Genomic DNA, 20,792 nt, shown 5'->3' with positions numbered 1-20,792 from the left:
CATCAGCCCTGTGCCAATTGTGGAAAATTTCCTCTGCTGCGCTGGCTGTATAGCCTGCTGCGAGCAGGGGCCGCCTCCCCAGGTGCCAGTCCCACGGGGAACATCACCGGCGAGGAAAGATGGTGTTTGGTCTATTTCTAGATGACATCAGCAGATGCAAACTTCTAGTCTCAAAGGCAAAATCCCAGAGAGGGGAGAAACTATGAGCTCTAAAGCAAATCCCTCTGTGGCGGGCGAAGGCTGCGCTGGCTCTCAAGAAATAACACACGGATTCCAGGAACACGTTGTGTGTCTGAGTTTGTCAGAGCTGCCTCAGTGGTTTAGGCTCAAAATTCTCATCCAATTCCCTTAAGCAGGTTTGACAATCTCAGCATTGTTCGCTGAGCTTACTCCTTCTGGAAACAAACCTCCTGCTGCCCTTAGATAGAAACACCCCGGTCCCTGTCCTATCCGCGTATGTAACAGTTCAGTTCAGGTATCATTATAATGAGCACCTAAGTGATTCAGAAGCCTGAATCCCATTTTCAAAGGGGCTTCATCACTACGGCTGAGCAGTCTCTGCCTCGCTGAAATTCAACCGACTTCTGAGTCACTTTCTAGATTCACTGAAGTGTGTGTGGAGTCCTGTGGCACCTTATAGACTAACTGAAGTGTAGGAGAATACGCTTTGGGGTCTATAAGGTGCCACAGGACTCCTCGCCGCTTTTGCAGATGCAGACTAACACAGCTACCCCTCTGATACTTGAAGTGTGTGTGAAAATGTTCCCCATACTCTGATACTGAACCGGGAAGGGACAGGAAACTTCTGGGCTACATCACCCACATTTAACCACTAAAGGCAGATGAGAACAGGGTATAAATGGTTATTGGAGCCTGTCAACACACGTGGCAAATGGAGCCATGTTCGACACAGCAGCGCTTTGACAGGCCAGCTGGTTGCTTGCTAGTGACCGTGCCGCTCTGTGGGTCCCTGTACCTCATTGGAGGTCAGTGATGGACCCAGGCGGTTTCTGTCCCTGCAATATGCTCTTCATTCCCAGATCCCAAGTGGCTGTCACCGGACAGAACTTGGGTGTGACAATGTCAGTGACCATGGATCACTTTGAAGTTAATTGGAAACTCCGCTGCTGGTCAATTGTCTTTTGCTGATGAATGCAACTAGCTCCCCCGATATGCAGAAAAGGGGAGTTTTTCCTACCACGTTAGAGCACCGCATCCAAGGGGCACTGGGGTCAGAAGCCCGCCGGAGAATTATGAAACGAACCCTGCGGTCCTGGGCCTGTTCTCCCAGCTCTGTGGGAGCCTCTTGCAGGGAAGTTGGAGCCGCCAGACCGAATCTGCAGCTCTCGTACTGTCACCCTGGTATTGGCCACTGGTCTGTAACCCTTGGAACTAACTCTCAAAGACCATGCAATGTCCACAATCTCTACTATGAAACTGACCTGAGAACTCTACTGATACCTGTATCAGTAAGAGAAGAACTAGGGGTTATCACAGGAAAGGAATAGGTAGCAGCCTTAAAACGGACAAAAGGAAGCTTTTCTTCACACAACTTACAGTCAAACTGTGGAAATCGTTCCCAGAGGAGGTTGTGAAGACCGAGATTTCATTAGGGTTCAAAAACAGAGCTCGATAAATTGGTGGAGGATAGATCCGTCAATGGTTATTAGTCAGGATGGATAGGAATGGTGTCCCTAGCCTCTCTTTGTCAGAGGCTGGAAATGAGTGACAAGGGAGGGGTCACTTGATGAGTCCCCTGTTCTGTTCACTCCCTCTAGAGCATCTGGTACTGGCCGCTTTTGGCTTAGATGAACCTTTGATCTGACCCAGAGTGGCCCGTTCCTCTGTGTGTCTGCTGCTCATTTAACCAGTACCTCGTCTCTTTTTAGATAACTCTTTGTTTCGTTGTAAGAATTCTCTGGGCATCTGTTTTCGGCTAAGCACTGAAATAATCATTGACCTGGTGGGTGATGTGTCCAGTCCATAGGGACAGGTAACTTTTTATGCGATGGATACGATTCTCATTAATCCATTGTATTTGTCTTCATTGCTTGGGTGGGAGCCCTAGGCTGGGTTGCTTTAAGGGAACTGTATTTCAGGCTTCTGGGCACCTAGTAACGTTTTGGAGAAACTGTTTGTTTCCTGGTTTGGAACATCTAAATATTGGACTAACAGTTTGGGGGATTGTCTGCCCCATTCTTCGCCCTTTGTCCCTGTCGACCAATCACAGACTGACCCCACTGGGACTCCGCGCAGCGCTTCCTGATGTTTGTATCCTCTTGTGTTGACGCTTTCCACGACTGCCCAACGCCAGCCTTTCCCCGACTGACTGGTTTTGTCTCCAAAGGTTTGGCACTAACAACGCCCAGCGGGACTTGGATAATGGCACTTGCACTCCATGTTCCTTGTATAATTGCCTCGTTTGCTTTCCCCGATGTTGGGAGATTCTAGTCCCAGGCTGTTCTGGTGTGTTCGCACCGCCCCCTTATTCATACTTACCGTGTGCTGCCGCCTACTGGACAATTCAGAGCATCGCTGCCGTAGCTGATTCTTGCTCTCTGCTGCCCCCTGTGGGAATGTTACAGCATCGCTGCCTTTCCCACGATGTTTTAATTGCTTCTGAAATATATTGGGCACTATTCGGGATTTCTGATCGCTAATTTTCCATCTCAGTGCGCTGCTGTTTAGTGTCGGTGTCACAGCACAACAGCCCGTTACTCCCTTTTTGCCCTCTGCTCGCCTCAAGTCTTCGTCTTCTTCCTGCTACAGCCTTGGAAAGGGTTCCAAAAGGGCAATTAAAATGATTAGGGGTTTGAAACGGGTCCCATATGAGGAGAGGTTAAAGCGACTGGGACTTTTCAGTTTAGAAAAGAGGAGACTGAGGGGGGATATGATAGAGGTCTATAAAATCATGAGTGGTGTGGAGAGGGCTGATAAAGAAAAGTTATTTATTAGTTCCCTAAGTAGAAGAACTAGAGGACACCAAATTAAATTAATGGGTAGCAGGCTTAAAACTAATGAAAGAAAATTCTTCTTCACACAGCCTGTAGTCAACCTGTGGAACTCCTTGCCAGAGGAGGCTGTGAAGGCTAGGACTATAATAGAGTTTAAAGAGAAGCTAGATAATTTCATGGAGGTTAGGTCCATAAAAGGCTATTAGCCAGGGGATAAAATGGTGTCCTTGGCCTCTGTTTGTCAGAGGCTGGAGAGGGATGGCAGGAGACAAATCACTTGATCATTGTCTTCAGTCCACCCTCTCTGGGGCACCTGGTGCTGGCCACTGTTGGCAGACAGGATACTGGGCTAGATGGACCTTTGGTCTGACCCAGTACAGCTGTTCTTATGTTCTCATGTAGCTGCTGCTTTCCAATTCTTGACTCTCTTGTGCCCTCGATGGGCACTATTCAGTGTAGTGGCCCACTTCTCCTCTTTAGTGCCCGCTATTAAGAGAAATGTTAGCATTAGTTGATTAGTTAGCATCAAGGTCCTGAGCTCTTCAGGGCTCTTTCTTCATCCCCCAGACACGGATCTGCAGCTTCACCTTCCTTTCCACTTCCCTCCACTGGTCATTTGGTAGCAGAACTCTTTGTGTCTCCCCACTCTGTGTCAGACGCTGTACATTGGGCAGAATACGCACTCCCATCCCATTCCTACTCTTCCCCTCCCTCTTTAGACAAAATAATCATCTCTGCTAGGTGGGAGCTGCGATGGAATCCAGCCATTGGGAGATAAATCAGAGCTGGCAGAATGATCCCAATGTGGATGACTCTATCAGCAGGTACAACAGCAGCAGCTCTGAGAGTTTTCCCCCAGTCCTGTGCCAGGATCTGTTCCCTATGGAAATGTAAGACTGAACCTATCATGAGCAGGCAGAGCTCTTAGAGGGGTCTATGGGAACTCTGCACTGTACTTTCCTTCCCAATGGATTTGGGTAACTAATTGTATGTTATTGGATTGTAGGGGGAACACACAAAATGTTGTTGCAACCACTTTTCTATGTTTGCTACAAAACTTGTACAGAGTGGGCCAAGTAAGATGGCTCTGAAAAGCTGATGATTCGCTGGTTTGGTTTATATTGATCGTTTTCATGTATCATTTGTGTGTGTGAAGTTATGAATATTGGCTCCGTGCTTGTATTTCACAGGTTTGCATATGGGACACCTCAACAGGAGGCTTGGCCTGCCTATTGCGGAAGGGTGGCCAGTCAAGTGAATAGCAGCACTTGACTGACAATGCACCTCAAGTGACGCCAATCCACATGTGAGGAATTTTGCTGTGAAGGTTCAGACCGGCATGTAACTTGTTGCCTTAGAGAGGAGGACCCTTTGCTTGGGAGGAAGCCCAATTTAAGCACCCTAATGTGACCCTCTCAGCAGTGCCCCCAGTTAGTGCTACATTGCACTAACTCCACTAGGCCTCTTGGGAAATCCCTCCTGCAGAGTTGGAGCCCTAAAGTTCTCACTGGTGCCCATCTCCCCTGCCTCTGACTGAGCTGTGATGTGCTCCCTCTGGGTGACCCAGCATGATTGTGTTTGCATCTTAGAAGTTCTGCCCCTGCTAAGTGGTAGGCACTTCCTCTGACCATCCATTATCTCAAAGCCTGAGGAGATGTCCCAGCATGGAGAGGAGCTCTCTGAGACACCTGGGGCTGGTTGGATGCTGTGCCCAGAGAACTAGCCCCTTGTTACAGTCAGGTTTGAGGACACTGAGGCTATGTCTACACTCGTGGCTTCTTGCACAAGTACTATCATTCTCGTGCAAGAATCCACAGAGGGACCACACTGCCTGCCTGCTCTTGCACAAGGAAATTTACAGTACAGAGCGGTAAGAGAGGGCTTAAGGGTGAAAGCCCTCTTGCACAGGAGCTCTTGAGCAAGAGGGCAGTGTCGACACTGGGCAGGGATTTCTTGTGCAAGAAAGCCCTATGGCTAAAATGATCGTGAGCGCTTTCTTGCTCAAGAGAGCATCCACACTGCCATGGATACTCTTGCGCAAAAGCCAAGCTTGCACATGGCAGTGGGGACATTTTCTTGTGCAAGACTTCTTGCACAAGAAGCCTTGCGCAAGATGTTCTTGTGCAAGAAGCAGTGAGTGTAGACATAGACTTAGGCTATGTCTAACTGTGCTGGTTTTGCTCAAGAAATATAAAAATAAGGCTAAGCATGGATTGCAGAGCCTTATTTGCTTAATTAATGAGTAGCTACTTTTTGCACAAGAAGGAGCTAAAAATTCAGAAGAACGGCTCTTGCACAACAGGGGTTTTTGTGCAAGGAGCCATGTGGAGGGCTCCTTTGTGTGCAAAAGCTTCTTGCACAAAAAGCGGCAGCTTATTAATTATGCAAATGAGGTTCAGCAATATTCCATGCTTAGCCTCATTTGCATATTTCTTGCGCAAAACCAGTGCAATATAGATGTAGTCTTATTGTAACAGGGCCCTCCCCTGGAATGCTCTATGCAGGGGCAGCAGCACAGCATGTGGTGTCCTGCAGGGCCACTGGCTGAGTCCTTTCTCAGGGACTATCTCAGCCCCACTGCAGGGCAGGAAGAATGTCTAGAGTGACCTAGGCAAACTGGAGCATTGGGCCAAAAGAAATCTGATTAGATTCAACAAGGAGAAATGTAGAGTCCTGCACTTGGGACAGAAGAATCCCAAACACTGTTACAGGCTGGGCAGCAACTGGCTAAGCAGCAGATGTGCAGAAAAGGGCCTGGAGATTACATTGGGTGAGAAGCAGGATGAGCCCACAGCATGCCAGTGTAGCCAAGAAGGCTAATGGCATATTATGGTGCATTAAGAGGAGTGTTTCCAGCAGATCTAGAGAAGTGATTATTCTCCTTTATTCAGCACAGGTGAGGCCACATTTGGAGTATTGTGTCCAACTCTGGATCAGGCCCCCCGCCCCCACCCCCGCCAATACAGAAGAGATGTGGATGCATTGGAGAAAGTACAGCGGAGGGCAACAAAAATTATTTATCTGCACCTCCCCAGGTACGTGGGCGGGGAGGAGGGGACAGGGGGTCAAAACTCTCCGTGTCTGCAGATCGCCATTCCCAGCACATGGGAGCTGTCAGCATCTGTACTTGTGAAGGTGCAGGAAAATATAGTGGCAGTGGCCCACTGAGGGCTAGCCCTGGTGAACCACTGTCATTTTATAGCCCACCCCTGCATTAGGGACATAGGAAATGACCGGGAGAAAGAAACCTGATACCATCACCCACTGTGTTTTATTTGCATTAGGAATTTGTTGTCATTTGATCACCAGATTTTATTTTGCAACAAAGAGAAACCATGAACCCCAGGGGATGCCTGCAGGGAATCACTTTGCTATTGAGGGCAGTTTGGGCCTTACACAACATGACAGCTCTGTGCATTAATCAGATGCAGTTAATACACCTCTCCTAGGCGGAAGGTTTATCCAAAACCACAGAGGAAAATGCCAATACCTTCCCTGTGTCAGTGCTGCCCTGCTGGACGACAGTGGTTATAGATGTCCACAATTTAAAATTCCTGTATGATACATGGACACTGAGCATGGACAAAAATTCTCCCTCAGGGGCACCATGGAGATGGTGTACTTTTTTTGCACATCAGCCTCACATATTCAATGGGAGTTTTCAACTTAATGTCAGTGGGGACTGATTGTCTAGCTTGCCCAGGCAACTTTGAAACCTCAGTCACAATCTAGGAGTCTCTGCGTGTTTTTGTGAGAGCCACATATTGACTGATGGCTTTGCTTAGGGCTTCCCTGACCTCTCTGTTTCTCAGGCTGTAGATGAGGGGATTCACCAGGGGGGTCAGGACCGTGTAGCAAAGCGACAGCACTTTATTTAAGACTCTCAGATTAGTGAGTGTCGGTAGAATGACGACACTCATCAGGGTCCCATAGAAAAGGGTCACCACGATGAGGTGGGAGGAGCAGGTGGAAAAGGCCTTTTGCCTCCCGGTGGTGGATGGGATTCGCAGGATGGTGGCGATGATGCAGATGTAGGATGTCAGGGTCAGCAGAAAAGGAGGCAGGGTGAATAGGAAGGAGAAGATGAAATCCAATATAACTATCAAGTGTGTGTCCCTGCAGGAGAGTTTGATCAATGGGATGGGGTCACAATAGTAATGGTCGATTTCATTGAGGCCACAGAATGCTGACTGGGACATGAAGTACATAAAGACGGCAATAGCCAAGCACCCATTTATCCATGTACCTGCAGCCAATTGGAGGGAAAACCTGGTGTTCATCAGTGCCGAATAGTGCAGGGGTTTGCAGATGGCTAAGTACCGATCATACGACATGGCTGCCAGGAGAGAGCACTCGGTGGCTGCCAAAGCACCGAAGAAATACAGCTGCGTGAGGCAGCCACTGACCGAGATGGCTCTGTCCCCAGTCAGGAGCCCGGCCAGCAGCCTGGGCAGGATGGTGGAGCTGTAGCAAGTCTCCAAACAGGACAAGTTCCCCAGGAAGAAGTACATGGGGCTATGGAGGTGCTGGTCAGCCACAATTAGAGTAACAATGAGGCTGTTCCCAGCCACGGTTGCCAGGTAGATCACTAGGAAGAGCAGGAAGAGAAGAATCTGCAGGTCCCGGAGCTCCCTAAATCCTAGAAGGATGAATTCCGTGATGACAGTTTGATTTCCCCAGTCTGTGTCTGCCATGGGTCGAGTCTAGGAACAAGAAATCCAACGGTGCAATGTAAGATCGTAGAGAGAAAAGATGATCAAGTGTCATGGATTCCTTCCATACATTTTCAGAGCTGCCCCCTGCTTCTCTTTCATGGCTACCCCTGAAATGTTAAGGTGAAATGCAGACATCAGCGCAAAGTGCCACAAGCCTCAGTCTGAGAACAGAACTTTGGTTTCCCCGCAGACTCGCCCTCTGAAACATCAGAACAACTATGATAACAACAATCGATTCCTCTGGTCGCCCAATCGGGCAGATCAGACTCTGATTGATCTTCTCTCTTATCCCAATTGCTGCCTTCCTGGTACTAAACAAAGACACTTCAAAGCATTTTCCACTCATGGCCATTTCCACAATCATGTGTTTTAGCAGGAATTCAAAATCAATACATGCGTCAACTCAAATCTTGGACTCAGATTTTGAATGCAGTCTAATATCCTTGGGCACTAATCCATTAGAATTTATGGAACGTCCTCTTACACTAGATGTTGGTACATGGGTCATTTCAGGGTGCTATAGGGAAAGGAATAATTATGTTTTCCTTCACAGGAAATGAGATTAGGTCAATACTTATGAAAGGGGATCAATTCCCCCTTAAAAAGCAACCTGTGGTACCTTAGAGACTGAGCAAAATATAGAGAATCATGAACTTTCGTGGGTTAGCCCTTCCTCAGATGAGTTGGAGTGGAAATAACAGATACCAAGGGAGATATATAACAACAGCAGAAGTACATGTCAGTTGTAAGGCCCATGTTAACGAGGCTAATTAAGTGGGCTGGATGTGTCCCACACATAGCTTTTGATGTCTCTCTTCAGGATGGATTTTAGGAAAGGGCAAAACCAGAGTACTGGGCACCCGGACTGAGTGTGACTCTCGCACCGTGTCACAGCTGAGGGCTGATATTACAGGAATGAGACGGGCACTGGGGAAGAAAGATGCCTCCCTTGGACTCATAAGCAGCCTGACGTGGTAGCCTGTGGTCTGGGCTAGTAATGTTTTATCACCACCCCCTTACTCCCTCATACAAACTCTCACTGAGCCAAATTCCCTATTGAGGCCAGTTTGCCGTAGCTCCTTTGGGGTCACTGGGCCACGTTCCCATCTGAGGACCTTTTCTAGACACGTACCTCAGTTTCCCCATTGTGAAACAGTGCGGCTAAGCCCAACTTGGGACTGCTGTGTGAAGGGAGACAGCAACTGCTATTATGCGAATGTTGTATGCAGAGCTGCAGCTTGTTGGTCCAGGATCCGAGAGCTGGTTAAGGAAACAGAGCTGAGGAAGAACTTTGTGTGCCTCAGAACCTTGCCTCTCTTACTACCAGAAGTCGGTCCCTAAAAGCTCTCACATCTCCCACCTTGTCTGGCCCATGTTCCCAAAGCACAGCTGTGCCCTGTCTGGAAGGTGCTCTAGAAATGCAGCCGGGAAGGTGGAGCTGACCTGTGATCACGGGGAACATGTGAAGCAATAAGCTCTTAGGTCTGTTTGGCCTCCAGGACCCAGGTTTCACCGCGGATGTTCTTCTCTCTCCTTTCTGCAGACACTGGAATTTCTCAGCGAAGAGACCTGCGCACCCCTGAGTGGAAGAGCTGCTGCCGTGATGTGTCTGAGAACAGGCTCTTCCCCCTGTTTGCGCAGCGCAGGCGTCTCCTCCTACTTCTACCCTTCTCTGGGGCAGGCTGCGTCTCCCTCGAGTGCCCCTCCGCGGAAGCTGAGCCTGGGGAGTTAGCGCTGGGTTCTCTGTGCAGACAGAGCAAACACCTGTCTGATGCAACCGACCTCCCCCACCCAGAGGAATTGTCTCTCTGCTCGATGAAGTCATCGCTCTGCGCAGCTGGCATGTCCCACAGCGCCCGCCGAACGAGGCTGAGCATTTTTCCCAATGCCACAAACAGGAAACCTGGTAAAATTGCTCTAATTCCAGTGAGTTCAGCAGCAACCAATCAGAGCTCTGCAGCAGATTCACAATAGCATTAAATACACTCAGCGCCCCCTGCCCCATTAAAAGGCCCCCTGCTCTGTCATCTGTCGGTTTGGCTTAGAAATGTGCGTCTGTCTCTCTGTCCGTCTGTGAGGCGATTTGTTCACGAACTCCTCCTAACCCAGGGGTGGGCAATACAATAGCGGCGGTTCACCAGTGTTAGCCCCTGGTGAGCCGCTGTTGCTCTATTACTTGCACCTCCGCATGTGCAGGCGCCCGCAGATTCCATTGGCCAGGAAGGGCGATCCGCAGCCAATGGGAGCTGTGGGCGTGTACCTGGGTACCTGCAGAGGTTAATACGGTACGGTGGGGGCCCGCCAGGGGCTAATGTTGGCAGGATGAATCTGGCCCATGGGCTGGGATTTGCCCATCCCTGTCTTAAATGGTAACAGTCACCAGTCAGCCACTGGCCCCAGAGTGGTGGCCTCCATGGAACCACCCTGGACAGCACAACCCCATTCCCTGGAGATGGGGGGGTCTGTGCTCCCCAAGCAGTTGCCGGAGGAAACACACTTACCAATGTTTGGGGTCAGAGAACTACCCCCTGCCAGTAGCCAGCAGCCGGGATAGCGGGGGAGGCTCGTGCATTTAGCTGCAGAGGCCCCAGGGTTGGATCATTGTGACCCGGGTCTGTCAGTGTTACGTTTGCTCCTGTGACTCTTCAGAGAGGAGGCCTGGGGCCGTGTAAGAGGGGACTGCTCCTGCAGGTTGCATCTGGGGCTCCCTATGGCCATGGCACTGAAGGTCCTTCAGGCGCTTCATTGAATGCAGCCATCTCAGAGAACTCCCCGCTGCTGAGCCACTGCTGTCCAGGGCTCAGCAAGGAGGGGCAATATTACAGTGTCAAAAGGCACTGGAGGGTCTGACTCCACCCCCAGCCAGAAATTCACTGTTCAGGGAAGGAAGTTCGGCCCGTTATAGCAGCGGGCCATGCAAATAGGGGTGAGAGATTCCTGTTTAAATCTCTTCCTTCCTCTGCCCAGGTTGCACCCGCAGAGACAATCCGCAGCCCCTGGGTCTGGGCAGTGACCAGCCAGTCCCCTGAGAACTTTCCCCTCCAGCACCAGGGACAATGGGACTTTGGGTCGCAGCTGCTTTCATTGTAGCAGCTTTGGAAGGTATTTTTTGCCCCTGATCGAACAACAGAACTAAGGCCTGTGACAATTCTCGCTGGTTTTATACCGGTTCTTCCAACGTCCCCTTTATTTGCAGGTGCCCGGTCCCAGGTGCAGCTGGTGGAGACCGGAGGGGATGTGAAGAAGCCCGGAGACTCTCTGCGCCTCTCCTGCAAAGCCTCCGGCTTCACCTTCAGCAGCTACTATATGGACTGGATGCGACAGGCTCCGGGGAAGGGGCTGGAGTGGGTGGCCCTGATCAGCAGCGGCAGTGGGAGCAGCGCGAACTACGCAGATGCAGTGACAGGCCGATTCACCATCTCCAGGGACAATCCCAACAACCTGCTGCACCTGCAAATGACCGGCCTGAAGCGCGAGGACACCGCCCGCTATTACTGTGTCAAACACACCCAGTGACACGAACCCTGCGGCTGCTCGTGCACAAACCAGAGCTGCGGAACTTCCCGCGTCTGCCGCACGGGGGCAGCAGAGACACGCGCCAAACAGCCCCGCCTGGAGCGCAAAGGAGCAAAGGCTCGTCATGATGGAATTCTCTGACGTCATGGATTTACTCGTGTGGAAGTTCCATCCGTTTTTCAGGGAGCTAAATGTCTGTTCTCGAGGAGCAGCCGAACAGCTCCGCTCTGCGCTCCCTTCACCAGCCAGGCGTGCGAGCCGTGCCTAGAGTGCAAGCACTTTCCCCTCCCTCCCTTAGCGTCTGGGGAATGGGATGAAAAGCCAACCGCGTCCCAGAGCGCGCAGCTAAGAACGCTCCCACAAGCGAGCCCTAAATTCCGCCCTTGCTGTGCCCAGCCAGTCCCCTGGTGGGGGGGAGGAGGGAAGGCGGGGCTCGAAAGCAGGAGGAAAAAGTGACTTGGGCTCCATTTCACTGTATTTTAACAGCTCTGGAAGGTACGTTATCAGCTGCTCAAACACAGGAGGGGGTGGGGATCTGGTGACATTTTATTCTGTCGTCTGACACCCACTGATGGAAAACTTGTCCGATGCGGCTGGGTCTTTCCCTGACCCTCCTTTTTTGCATTCGCCAGAACGAATTCCTATTTTCCTCCTCCTGGTAAGTTTAACTGACAGTCTCCCCTTTATTCCCTTCTCCCCAGGGGCCCGCTCGCAGGTGGTTCTGACCCAGTCGGGCCCAGCGCTGAAGAAGCCCGGAGAGGCCCATAAGCTGCAATGCGCCACCAGCGGGTTTGCTCTTAGCAGCTACTGGATGAGCTGGGTCAGGCAGCAGCCGGGGAAGGGGCTGGTGTCACTGGCTGCTTATGACGACGAGTCGAACACCAAGCACTGCGCCGCCTCAATGCAGGGCCGGTTCGCAGCCCCCAAGGACAGCGCCATCTTGTACCCGCGAACGAACAGCCCGAGAGCGGAGCACAGCGCCGCGTTACTGCGCCAGAGACAGACACTGAGAGGAAGAGAATCTGAGCTCGCACAAAAATCTCCCCCTGCAGTCTCGGGACACTTGACAACCACGAATGAACTTTACTCTCACAGCACCCTTGGGAGAGAGCGCAGTATCCCTCTCCACCGTGCTGCAGGAGGGGAAACTGAGGCACTGCCTGGCTTGTCCCAACAGGCAGCCTGTCCCAGAACGAGGCACGGAGCTCTGCTCTCTCGTTTCCAGTTCAGTGGTTCATCCACGATGCTCCCCTTCCATCTCTCACGTGAGGAATCTCGACTCCTGTCACTAGCTCTGACCAGGACAGACAGGACATTTCTAGGGATTTGAAGAACAGCAGAGTTGCTACAGCCCCTCCCACCGCGCGGCTGAAGGGATGTTAAACATGGTGCTTCAGGGCTGAAGTCAACCCCCCTCTACTGGAAATCAGAGCGAGATGTGACGGGGAAGCCAGGGGACCACGCCCTGCCCACTGCGGAGTTTCTCACTGGCTCTGGCGCTTCTGTCACTGGTCACTGTACCGGAGCTGCTCTGGGACTAGAGGGAACGAGGGTCCGACCCGTGGGGCGGTGACCATGCTCCTGTGTCCGCCTGCCCCGGGCTAATTCTCTGTGGGTGGATCTGAGATGTCGGTTCCGGGCCAGGGCTGGATTCTCCCCTTTGTGCCTGGGGATGACACGTCCCCTCTGAGCCAGAGTCGCCCCCGGTGGCCCCTTTGTACCCCCGCTGTATCCCCGCTGGGTGAGACCCGCAAGCAAATCCCTGCCCCGGGGCTTCCTCTGTAACACTGACCGCTGGTTCTAGGAGCCTCAGTCTCTCCCCAGTCACAGGCCCGCCCGCCCCGGCCCGCGGGGCGCAGTGTCTCTCTCGATCCCAGGCAATGAAGCGCCTGGTGCTTTTCCTTGCCCTAGTGGCCGCCCCGGGCGGTGAGTGGCTGCTGCAGGGGCCGGGAAACACACAGCGAGGGGGCTGATCGGATTCATCGCCGCGATGTTTTGTTTTCCCCGCAGGTGTCCGCTCCCAGGTGCAGCTGGTCCAGTCCGGTCCCGGGGCGGTGCAGCCCGGACAGACCCTGACCCTGAGCTGCGCCATCAGCGGTGACTCTGTCACTAGTAATTGGTGGGAGTGGGTCCGGCAGGCTCCCGGGGAAAGGTTGCAGTGGATGGGACAGATCCGCTGGAGCGGCTCCAACTGGGGCACGTACTACGGCCCGGCTTTCCAGAGCCGCGCCACGCTCAGTGCGGACACCGCCAAGAGCCAGTTCTCGCTGCAGCTCCGCGCGCTGACAGCTGCGGACACCGCCACCTATTACTGCGCCAGGGCCACAGTGACACAGAGCAACGCAGGGCCCGGCACAGAACAGGGGAAGCGGCTCCCGAGCAGCGAGGCCTTGTTCTCTGGTGTCCCCCGAGCAGGTCAATAGACACAGAACAGGCCGCAGCGAACGGAGACACGGGAAGGGACGCGCGGCAGCTATGCCTAGTGGCTAGAGCAGAGCCCCGGGCAACAAGACACCTGAGTTCCCTTCTGCCGTTGCGCTGCAGGGTCACTATGGACAAGCCAGTTTCCTTCCCTGCTTCTGCTTCCCCGCTCAGCCTGCGATTCTCACAGGGCAGTTTTCCTTTGCCATTAAACAATAGGAACGTGTCACTGAGTTGCCTTCCCTTAAGGCCCTCTCCCGCGTGTCGCTGTGTCCCGGAGAGGGAGGCGAAGGCGCAGGGGATGATTGGGGGAAGGTCTAGGACCGGTAGCAGACAAAGCTGGCGCATCCTCGCAGAAAACGCAGGCCCTTCAGGAACGTAAACATGAAAATATTTCTGATTTTGGGGGACAACGAAGCCCTGTTGTCTTGAAAGCGCGGAAAATCAAAAAAGAATAAGGATTTTCAGCAGAAAATGACATCTGACAAACCAAAACTATTTCAGGTGTTTTGTGATCACATTCCAGTGATTTTTTTGGCACGAGACCCAAACGTTAAATTTTTGCTCTAAAATATTGGCACTTCCGTTTCCTAACCATATCTATATCTCGAAATGTTTCGAAAGAAGTAGACACCTCTGTGGGGAAATGTTTGATTTTCCCTTCAGATTCTGTGGTTTTAGCTCAGTGACCAAAAAAAAAATCTAAGTGTTTCACACATGCTCCTCCCCATTTTCGGTAACCGGGTTTGGTTCTTTAAAGGATTTGAAACCACAGAGAGAGGAATACTTCTTTTTAGGGTTAAACAAAGATTATTTATTTTTTCTATTTACTTTATAATTAATTTTCCATTTAAATCAATTCATTATTTTTGATTCTTTTAAGACAATATAATATACAAAAAAAAAAAAGTAGAAAAACAGTACAGTTAAAAATAACAAGAAATAATAACTTCTCCTACTGATATACCCTCCTGAGTTACCTTTAAGAAATTTATGGAGTTAACAGTTATATAATACTCACGTTAAGAAAGATAGAAGCATTGCTTAGATTCAGGAGATATTCTTTTCTTTATGTTTTTCCTTTCTTTGGATTTTTCGTTGCAACTTACGACCGGTATTTGTTCCCCTTTCAGAGCTTATTTGTTCCCCTTTCGGAGCTTATGTACGGCAGCGAGATTCAGCGCCGGGGAGGGAGCCCTGGTTGATCAGACCTGGCTTTTCGGATTCGCAACCCGTCCGCTCGTGGTCTGTTTCAGCCCACCTTATATACCCTGTTTCGGTATTTTGGTATCCTCCACTCGCCTGACAATTGCTGATGTTAGATTTTTGTTGTCTCATTCTGCCCTTACAAAAAACTTTCGTCTGCTCCATTTGGGGTAATCAGCACTTTGTTGCATACTGCTGTCTGAGTTACTTACTTCCCTAAAAGCGGGGTTATTGTTGGTCAACCAATCAAATTTTGTTTTTATTTTTATCTCCTGTATCTGACTGTGCTGCCTTTCCTTTCCACTTAACAATTAAACTGGTGCTCATTTGACATATTCTGGGTAGGCCTCAATACCTTCCTTTCACACCCATCAGAATACTGATGGAACATAATAGCGGATATTTAGCAGAATTGCAAATCTTAACTCCATTCCAGGCCACGGGTGGGCGATAAAGCGGCAGCGGTTCACCAGGGTTTCCCTCTACTGGGTAGTGATAGAAATGTAGCCGTGTTAGTCTGGGGTAGCTGAAGCAAAATGCAGGACAATGTAGCACTTTAAAGACTAACAAGCCTCTGCTGGGCTGCTGCCATATTTGCCCTCGTCTCCGCACTTACTGGCAACGAGGATCCGTGGCCAGCGGGAGCTGTGATTTGTCCTTTACAGCCATGGCCAGGCCATTAGTCAGCAAGTGCTGCTGGAAAATGGGATTAAATTGCCCACGTAGAGGGATCGTATCCGGAGTCCAAAGCTTCCCTTTGATGGGATCCGGTGAACACGAATTGACTCTTGATCACACGCTGGGACATGCAGGGGAGTGTGACTCTGCTTCCCACCACACACCGCTTCCTACCTACTGCTCTGCTCGGTTTATACCCGCCCTAGAAAACCCGCGTGCAAATCCCTGCCCGGGACTGCCTGGTTAAATGCCCGCGCCTGGTACCAGGAGACGCAGTCTCTGCCAGACACAGACCTGCCCTGCCCTGCCCGCTGGGGAGTTTCCCTCAGTGCCCGGGAACGAGAATGGAACCTCTGCTGCTTTTCCTCGCCCTGCTCGCCGCCCCCAGCAGTGAGTGTCCGTGGGGCACGTGGGGGAATTAGCGTCCCACAGAGAGACATTCAATTGCTAAACCGTCCTTCGCTTTCTTTCCCTTTCCCCAGGTGCGGCTGGTCCAGTCCGGTCCGGGAGCGGTGAAGTCCGGGGAGACCCTTAGTCTGACCTGCGCTGGCTCCGGGTTTTCTATCGCTACTCCGCTTTACACGTGGAACTGGATCCGGCAGCGCCCCGGGAAGGGGCTGGAGTGGGCGGGGCGGGTGTATCTGTAAGGCGGGGAGACAAGCTACGGCCGGTCTCTCCAGGGCCGAGTCACCATCTCTGCGGACACCGCCAGGAACCAGGTCTCAATGCAGCTCCGCTCGCTGACAGCTGCAGACAGCGCCCCCTAGTGCTGCGTCAGAGAGATTCACAGTGGCACAGAGCGCAGCGCGGGCCTGGCACAAAAAGGGAAGCGGGTTTCATATACAAATGGGGGGGGGGAGTTGATGCCCAGGACTTACACTGATTGGGGCTAGTGGATAAATCCAAGTTTATTCGGTATCAGCCATCAGGTCCCCGAACGCTCCAGCAGTGCGCGATTTTCTCTGCTTAAACAATTAGCAGGGCAGGGCATTTTTGTTCCCCAGAGGGGCATTTAGACAATGGGAGCAAAAACTACCAGGCACCACTGGAAGTTGAACCCAGGATCTCCTGTTTACGAAACAGACGCTTTAGCCAGCTGAGCCATGGCGCCCGCCTCAAAAGCAGCTTTTCAAATTGTCCGAGACAAAACCTTCACACCCCATAGTAAAGCCATCCCCCGCTTCCCTCAGCACTTCCACGCCTACTCGAAGAGAAATCCGAATTTACCCACCAGGAGCTCTCAATGGGCCGCTTCTGAAGGTATTTGAAGTCCCTGCAGCTTCTTTTGTCACTACTCTAAGAAGCCCTAAGCACCTGCTCTTGCAACCTTAGGGGAGACATGGAAATGAGGTCTCTTCACACAGCAAACAAAGGGAGTTTCGAGTCTTCTCTCCTGCTTTCCATATAGAGCTATTCTCAGCGACCGCCCCCTACCGCAGTGCTGCTTCCTCGCACAAATCCCGTCACACCGCATCCTTGGGAAAGGAGAAATCTCCGCAGAGGCGCCTCCTCGCTTGCGCCCGCCTCTGGGATCATCAATTCTCGTTCCTGTGGCAAAGCCACAAAGGTCTCTGAGATCGCTCCTGTCCCACATGGCTGTTGCGACGCTCTCCCTGTGAGGTCACTGACTCCCTATCTGCCTTCAGCCAATGAGCTGAGGAGGTGGAAAAGGCCCTTGTGACGTCACTGTCACAGCCCCGCTGCCTTGCCGGGCTCATGTCCTACCGCTGGCCACCCCCCATCGCATGTTTGAGCTGCTCCCCCGTGTGACCCCCGACTCAGAGGAGACTCTAAACGGACACGTCAGTGCAGGGAGGGGGTAGAGATTGCCGGGCCAATGTGAGGTTATTTCGCCAAGAAATTCCCGGGGTGCACCCCTGCCCCTCCTGCAAATGTCCCAGCTCTGACTTCCAGAGAGAGGAAGCGGGTCCATTTCCCCCAGTGACTCTGCCCCTGCCCCTGCAATCGCAGCCTCGGGAACACTGGATAATCCGTGACACCCCCCGGAGAGCAGCGCCCTGCGCTCGGGGATCCCTCCGGGTCCCTTCCACTCCTACGACTCTCTACCGCAGCGTCCATGAGGCACAACCTAATCCCCCGACTCCCCTTCGATAAACCGGTTTGTCCCTCTCTGGGGTGGAAACCAGCCTCTCTCCCTGCAGCTACAGTTCCTCCCCCAACTTCCCTGTCTCTGGGCACCAACTGGGCATTGTCTGTGTCTGTGTCCATGGCAAGTGCCCGGCACATTGTGGAGCAGCCCGCGAGCCAAGAAAGAGACACCCCCGGTAACAAGGGGCTTCCCATTCAGATGAGGCGTTAGGACACTCCCGTCCACCAGACAGCGCTCCCCGCACAGGGTCCCTCCCCCTGCGAATGTATCCCCTACAACAGGAAACCCCACCTGCAAATCCCTGACCACAGGCGGCTCCTGGGTCCTAGTGCTAGTGGGTTTCCTGCTCCCTCCGAACTGCCTCTACAGCCCGCTCCTGCCACTCCCTGTCCGCTGAGCTGAGCGCCCGGCCTCTCTGGGGTGTGACGGGGACATCTCCATGTACTGAGCGCTCCCTCCCAACCCCGCCGAGAGGAGCAGGGAGTTACCGCTACAGCAGCCTGTGCGGGAAACACCGACAGTCACCTGGCGCCCTGTGCTGTGAGTTTGTAGATTCTTAAGGTGTCAACAGGAGGAAAAGGACGTGGGCATCCGTGTGCAGGAGGGGGAGAAAAGACCGTCAGCCTCGCAGAATCGGTCATTTCACCTCAACGAATCAAGAATTGTAATGTTGTTTAAATGTACTCAGACCCCCTACTCCTAGCCTGTTTCTGCACCCCAGTTCCCTCCCAGATCCTGCACCCCATTCCTATCCTACCTGCATCCCTGTCTGTGCACTTTACCCCTCATTTTTGTCTCTACCCCAGAGCTTAAGGGGGAGTGCCATAAAATCCACTAATTCCAGAACCCCAGAAACGTAAATCTGGTCAATGCAAAGCCCTGAATCTCAGTCCCACCTGTCCCTTCCCGTTGCCTGTGGGGCTGGAGCACCAGAGGAGTGAGGTGTCTCAGTTGGGGCCACATCAGTGAGCTTTGGGGGGTTTGGAGGAGGGTTTTTTTAAACTTCTCACTTGTGTGGTCCCCAAATGACTTTTTTGTGGATCAGTGACCCGCGACCCAAAAAGGGATCCCCACCCCTGCTATAAATAAGGAAAACATTAAAACCTGTAGTGTTGGACATAATATTTTACTTTATTTAAAATGAAGTTTGATAAACTAACATGGCCTCTCAAGGGAGACGCGAGTTCAAATCCCACCCCTGGCTCTCCCTTTGTTTTCTATTTGCACAAGTGACCTCATTTCCATGGCTCCTCTGACTTTGTAAGAGCGCTTGCTAAAGATTAATCTCAGACTAGTGGCAAGAAAAGGAAATTCAAATATTTTCAGACACTGCCCAGTCGGGGCAGGTAAATTCCGGTGCATTCTCCAGGAGGAAGTTGGCCTTGCTTGGGATTTGGCAGGTTCAGGGGAGGGAGAAGGGAGCAGCGCAGCTTCTGGAATGTGAGGCTCTTAGTCTCGGGGTTTGGGCTTGATTCCTGCTTGATTCGGTTTAGTCGCTTCCAGAGGCACAGAATTAAAACTGGAGCAGTCAGGCTGGGAGGCAGCTAAAGCCAAGAGCCCGGTTCCATTGTGTCAGTGTCCTGCAGGGGGTCTCAGATCTAATCTCTCAGTTTCCGTCCTAACAATACTATCGGCTTCAGTGACTTTTTCCTGCAATAATCGCATTCACCTGCCAGCCACAGACTGGGGGCTGCTGGCTACGGTGACACCAGCTGACCAGTGGGGGGGAGGGGGAGGGGGAGGGCTCAGCAACTGAACATATGGAACAATTCTCCTATTCTTTAAAAAAAGAGTCAGGAAATCTTCAGGGGACTTAACTACAGGACTCTCCCGTTCAAAACGGGACGGATGGGCACCCTATTTACAGGAAATGTATTATAGTGCGGGGGGGGGGGGGGATAAACGCAGGTGAATGCGGCAGGCAGCGCAGCCAGTAGAACAGGAAGCAGCCTGTGTGTGGTAGAGGGGTCAGCGTGCGGCGGTGAGACAAAGGTTTGTGTCACCCCTCCCCATGGGCACCATAAAGAAGGATTCCTAAGGGGTGGGGTTTGTCACCCCGTTCAGTCTGCGGTGCTGACGGCCCAGATCCTGACACCTGCTGCGGGGCTGAAATGTTGATCCCTGGTGGCCCCTTCCATGCTGAATTTCCAGCGCCTCCCAGGCTGAAACTCCGAACCCGGTGCAACCCCCTGAGTTTCCAGCACCTCCCCAGACTGTAGCCGTAATCCGCAGTGCCCGCTGAAGTCCCAGCACCCCACACCGCAGACTGAAATCCTCATCTATGATGCCCCCCTGAACCCCCAGCACACACACATGCGGTCCAAGCTGGGAGTGACAAGCCTCCAGAGCCCGTGGGCAGAGTTGCGGGGCTCTCTAGCAAGTGCAGCGCAGTCCCCGGGAGAGCCCCCCAGCTCTTTGGCTCCCTACTCCCGGCCAGGTCAGAGGCAGGCGCACAAGCCATGGGAATCACTCTCCGTGCCTAGTAAAATCTGCTGTAGGAAAAGTGCCGCGTGTTTATCAGCAGGTGGCGCTTTTGCTGCAAAGGGACGGACTACCCCAAGGAAGAACCCCCTGCCCGCACATAGGTCGATGCCCTCCCAAAAGGGCTTTCGGAGCCAGGCCATTGGCTCCCATATCACGTGGCAAGTGCCAGTCTCTCAATTCCTGTGTGAGGAAACAAAGTCACCGCCGGCTTTATTCCTTCCAGGGGTCCAAAAGTGTCAGGATCGTCCCTGTGCCCGGCGCTGCACAGACACCCAGGCCGGATCAGTCTGACTCGGAGACCCAGAAAAAGTCAAGCGCAACCCTCGAAGGAGCAGGGTGGGGCTCTTATGAACAACGGGATATGCAAATGAGGGAGTCAGCGTCCCGTTTAAATCTGTCCCTCCCTGTGCCCAGGCTGCACCAACAGGGACAACCCACAGCCCCCTGTGTCTGGGCAGTGACCAGCCAATCCTGCACCGACCCATAATCCGTCCTCAGAGAACTTTCCCCGCTAGCGCCAGGGAACATGAACTTTGTCATCCTGCTATGTTCCGCTGTAGCGGTGTGGAAAGGTATTTTCTTCTTCTGAATAACGGGAGGAGAAAATTAAGTTTCTCTGGAGTAGAGACCAATATTTATAACCGGTCTGTTTCCCCAGGTGCCCGGTCCCAGGTCCTGGTGGAGTCCGGAGGGGATGTGAAGAAGCTC

General features: G+C 52.3%; 2 protein-coding genes and 1 non-coding gene across 3 annotated transcripts in view; all 3 read right to left on the bottom strand.

The window, feature by feature from the left end:
• The window catches only part of LOC142821246 (uncharacterized), a 161,449-nt gene that overhangs the window by 77,547 nt on the left and 63,110 nt on the right, over positions 1-20,792 (bottom strand). The gene's annotated exons all lie outside the window — the stretch shown is intronic.
• Positions 6,683-7,663, bottom strand: LOC106732851 (olfactory receptor 11A1-like). The gene has a single exon (XM_075912248.1). The coding sequence runs from the start codon at positions 7,646-7,648 to the stop codon at positions 6,683-6,685; it is 966 nt and encodes a 321-aa protein (XP_075768363.1). The 5' UTR covers positions 7,649-7,663.
• TRNAT-CGU (transfer RNA threonine (anticodon CGU)) lies at positions 16,528-16,601 on the bottom strand. The gene has a single exon. It is a non-coding gene; the product is annotated as a tRNA-Thr (tRNA).

The sequence above is a fragment of the Pelodiscus sinensis genome, chromosome 30 (genome assembly GCF_049634645.1).
Source record: "Pelodiscus sinensis isolate JC-2024 chromosome 30, ASM4963464v1, whole genome shotgun sequence".
NCBI classification, from domain to species: domain Eukaryota; kingdom Metazoa; phylum Chordata; order Testudines; family Trionychidae; genus Pelodiscus; species Pelodiscus sinensis.
The sequence above is the reverse complement of the archived record's forward strand: the minus strand, read 5'-3'. Positions and strand labels throughout refer to the sequence as shown.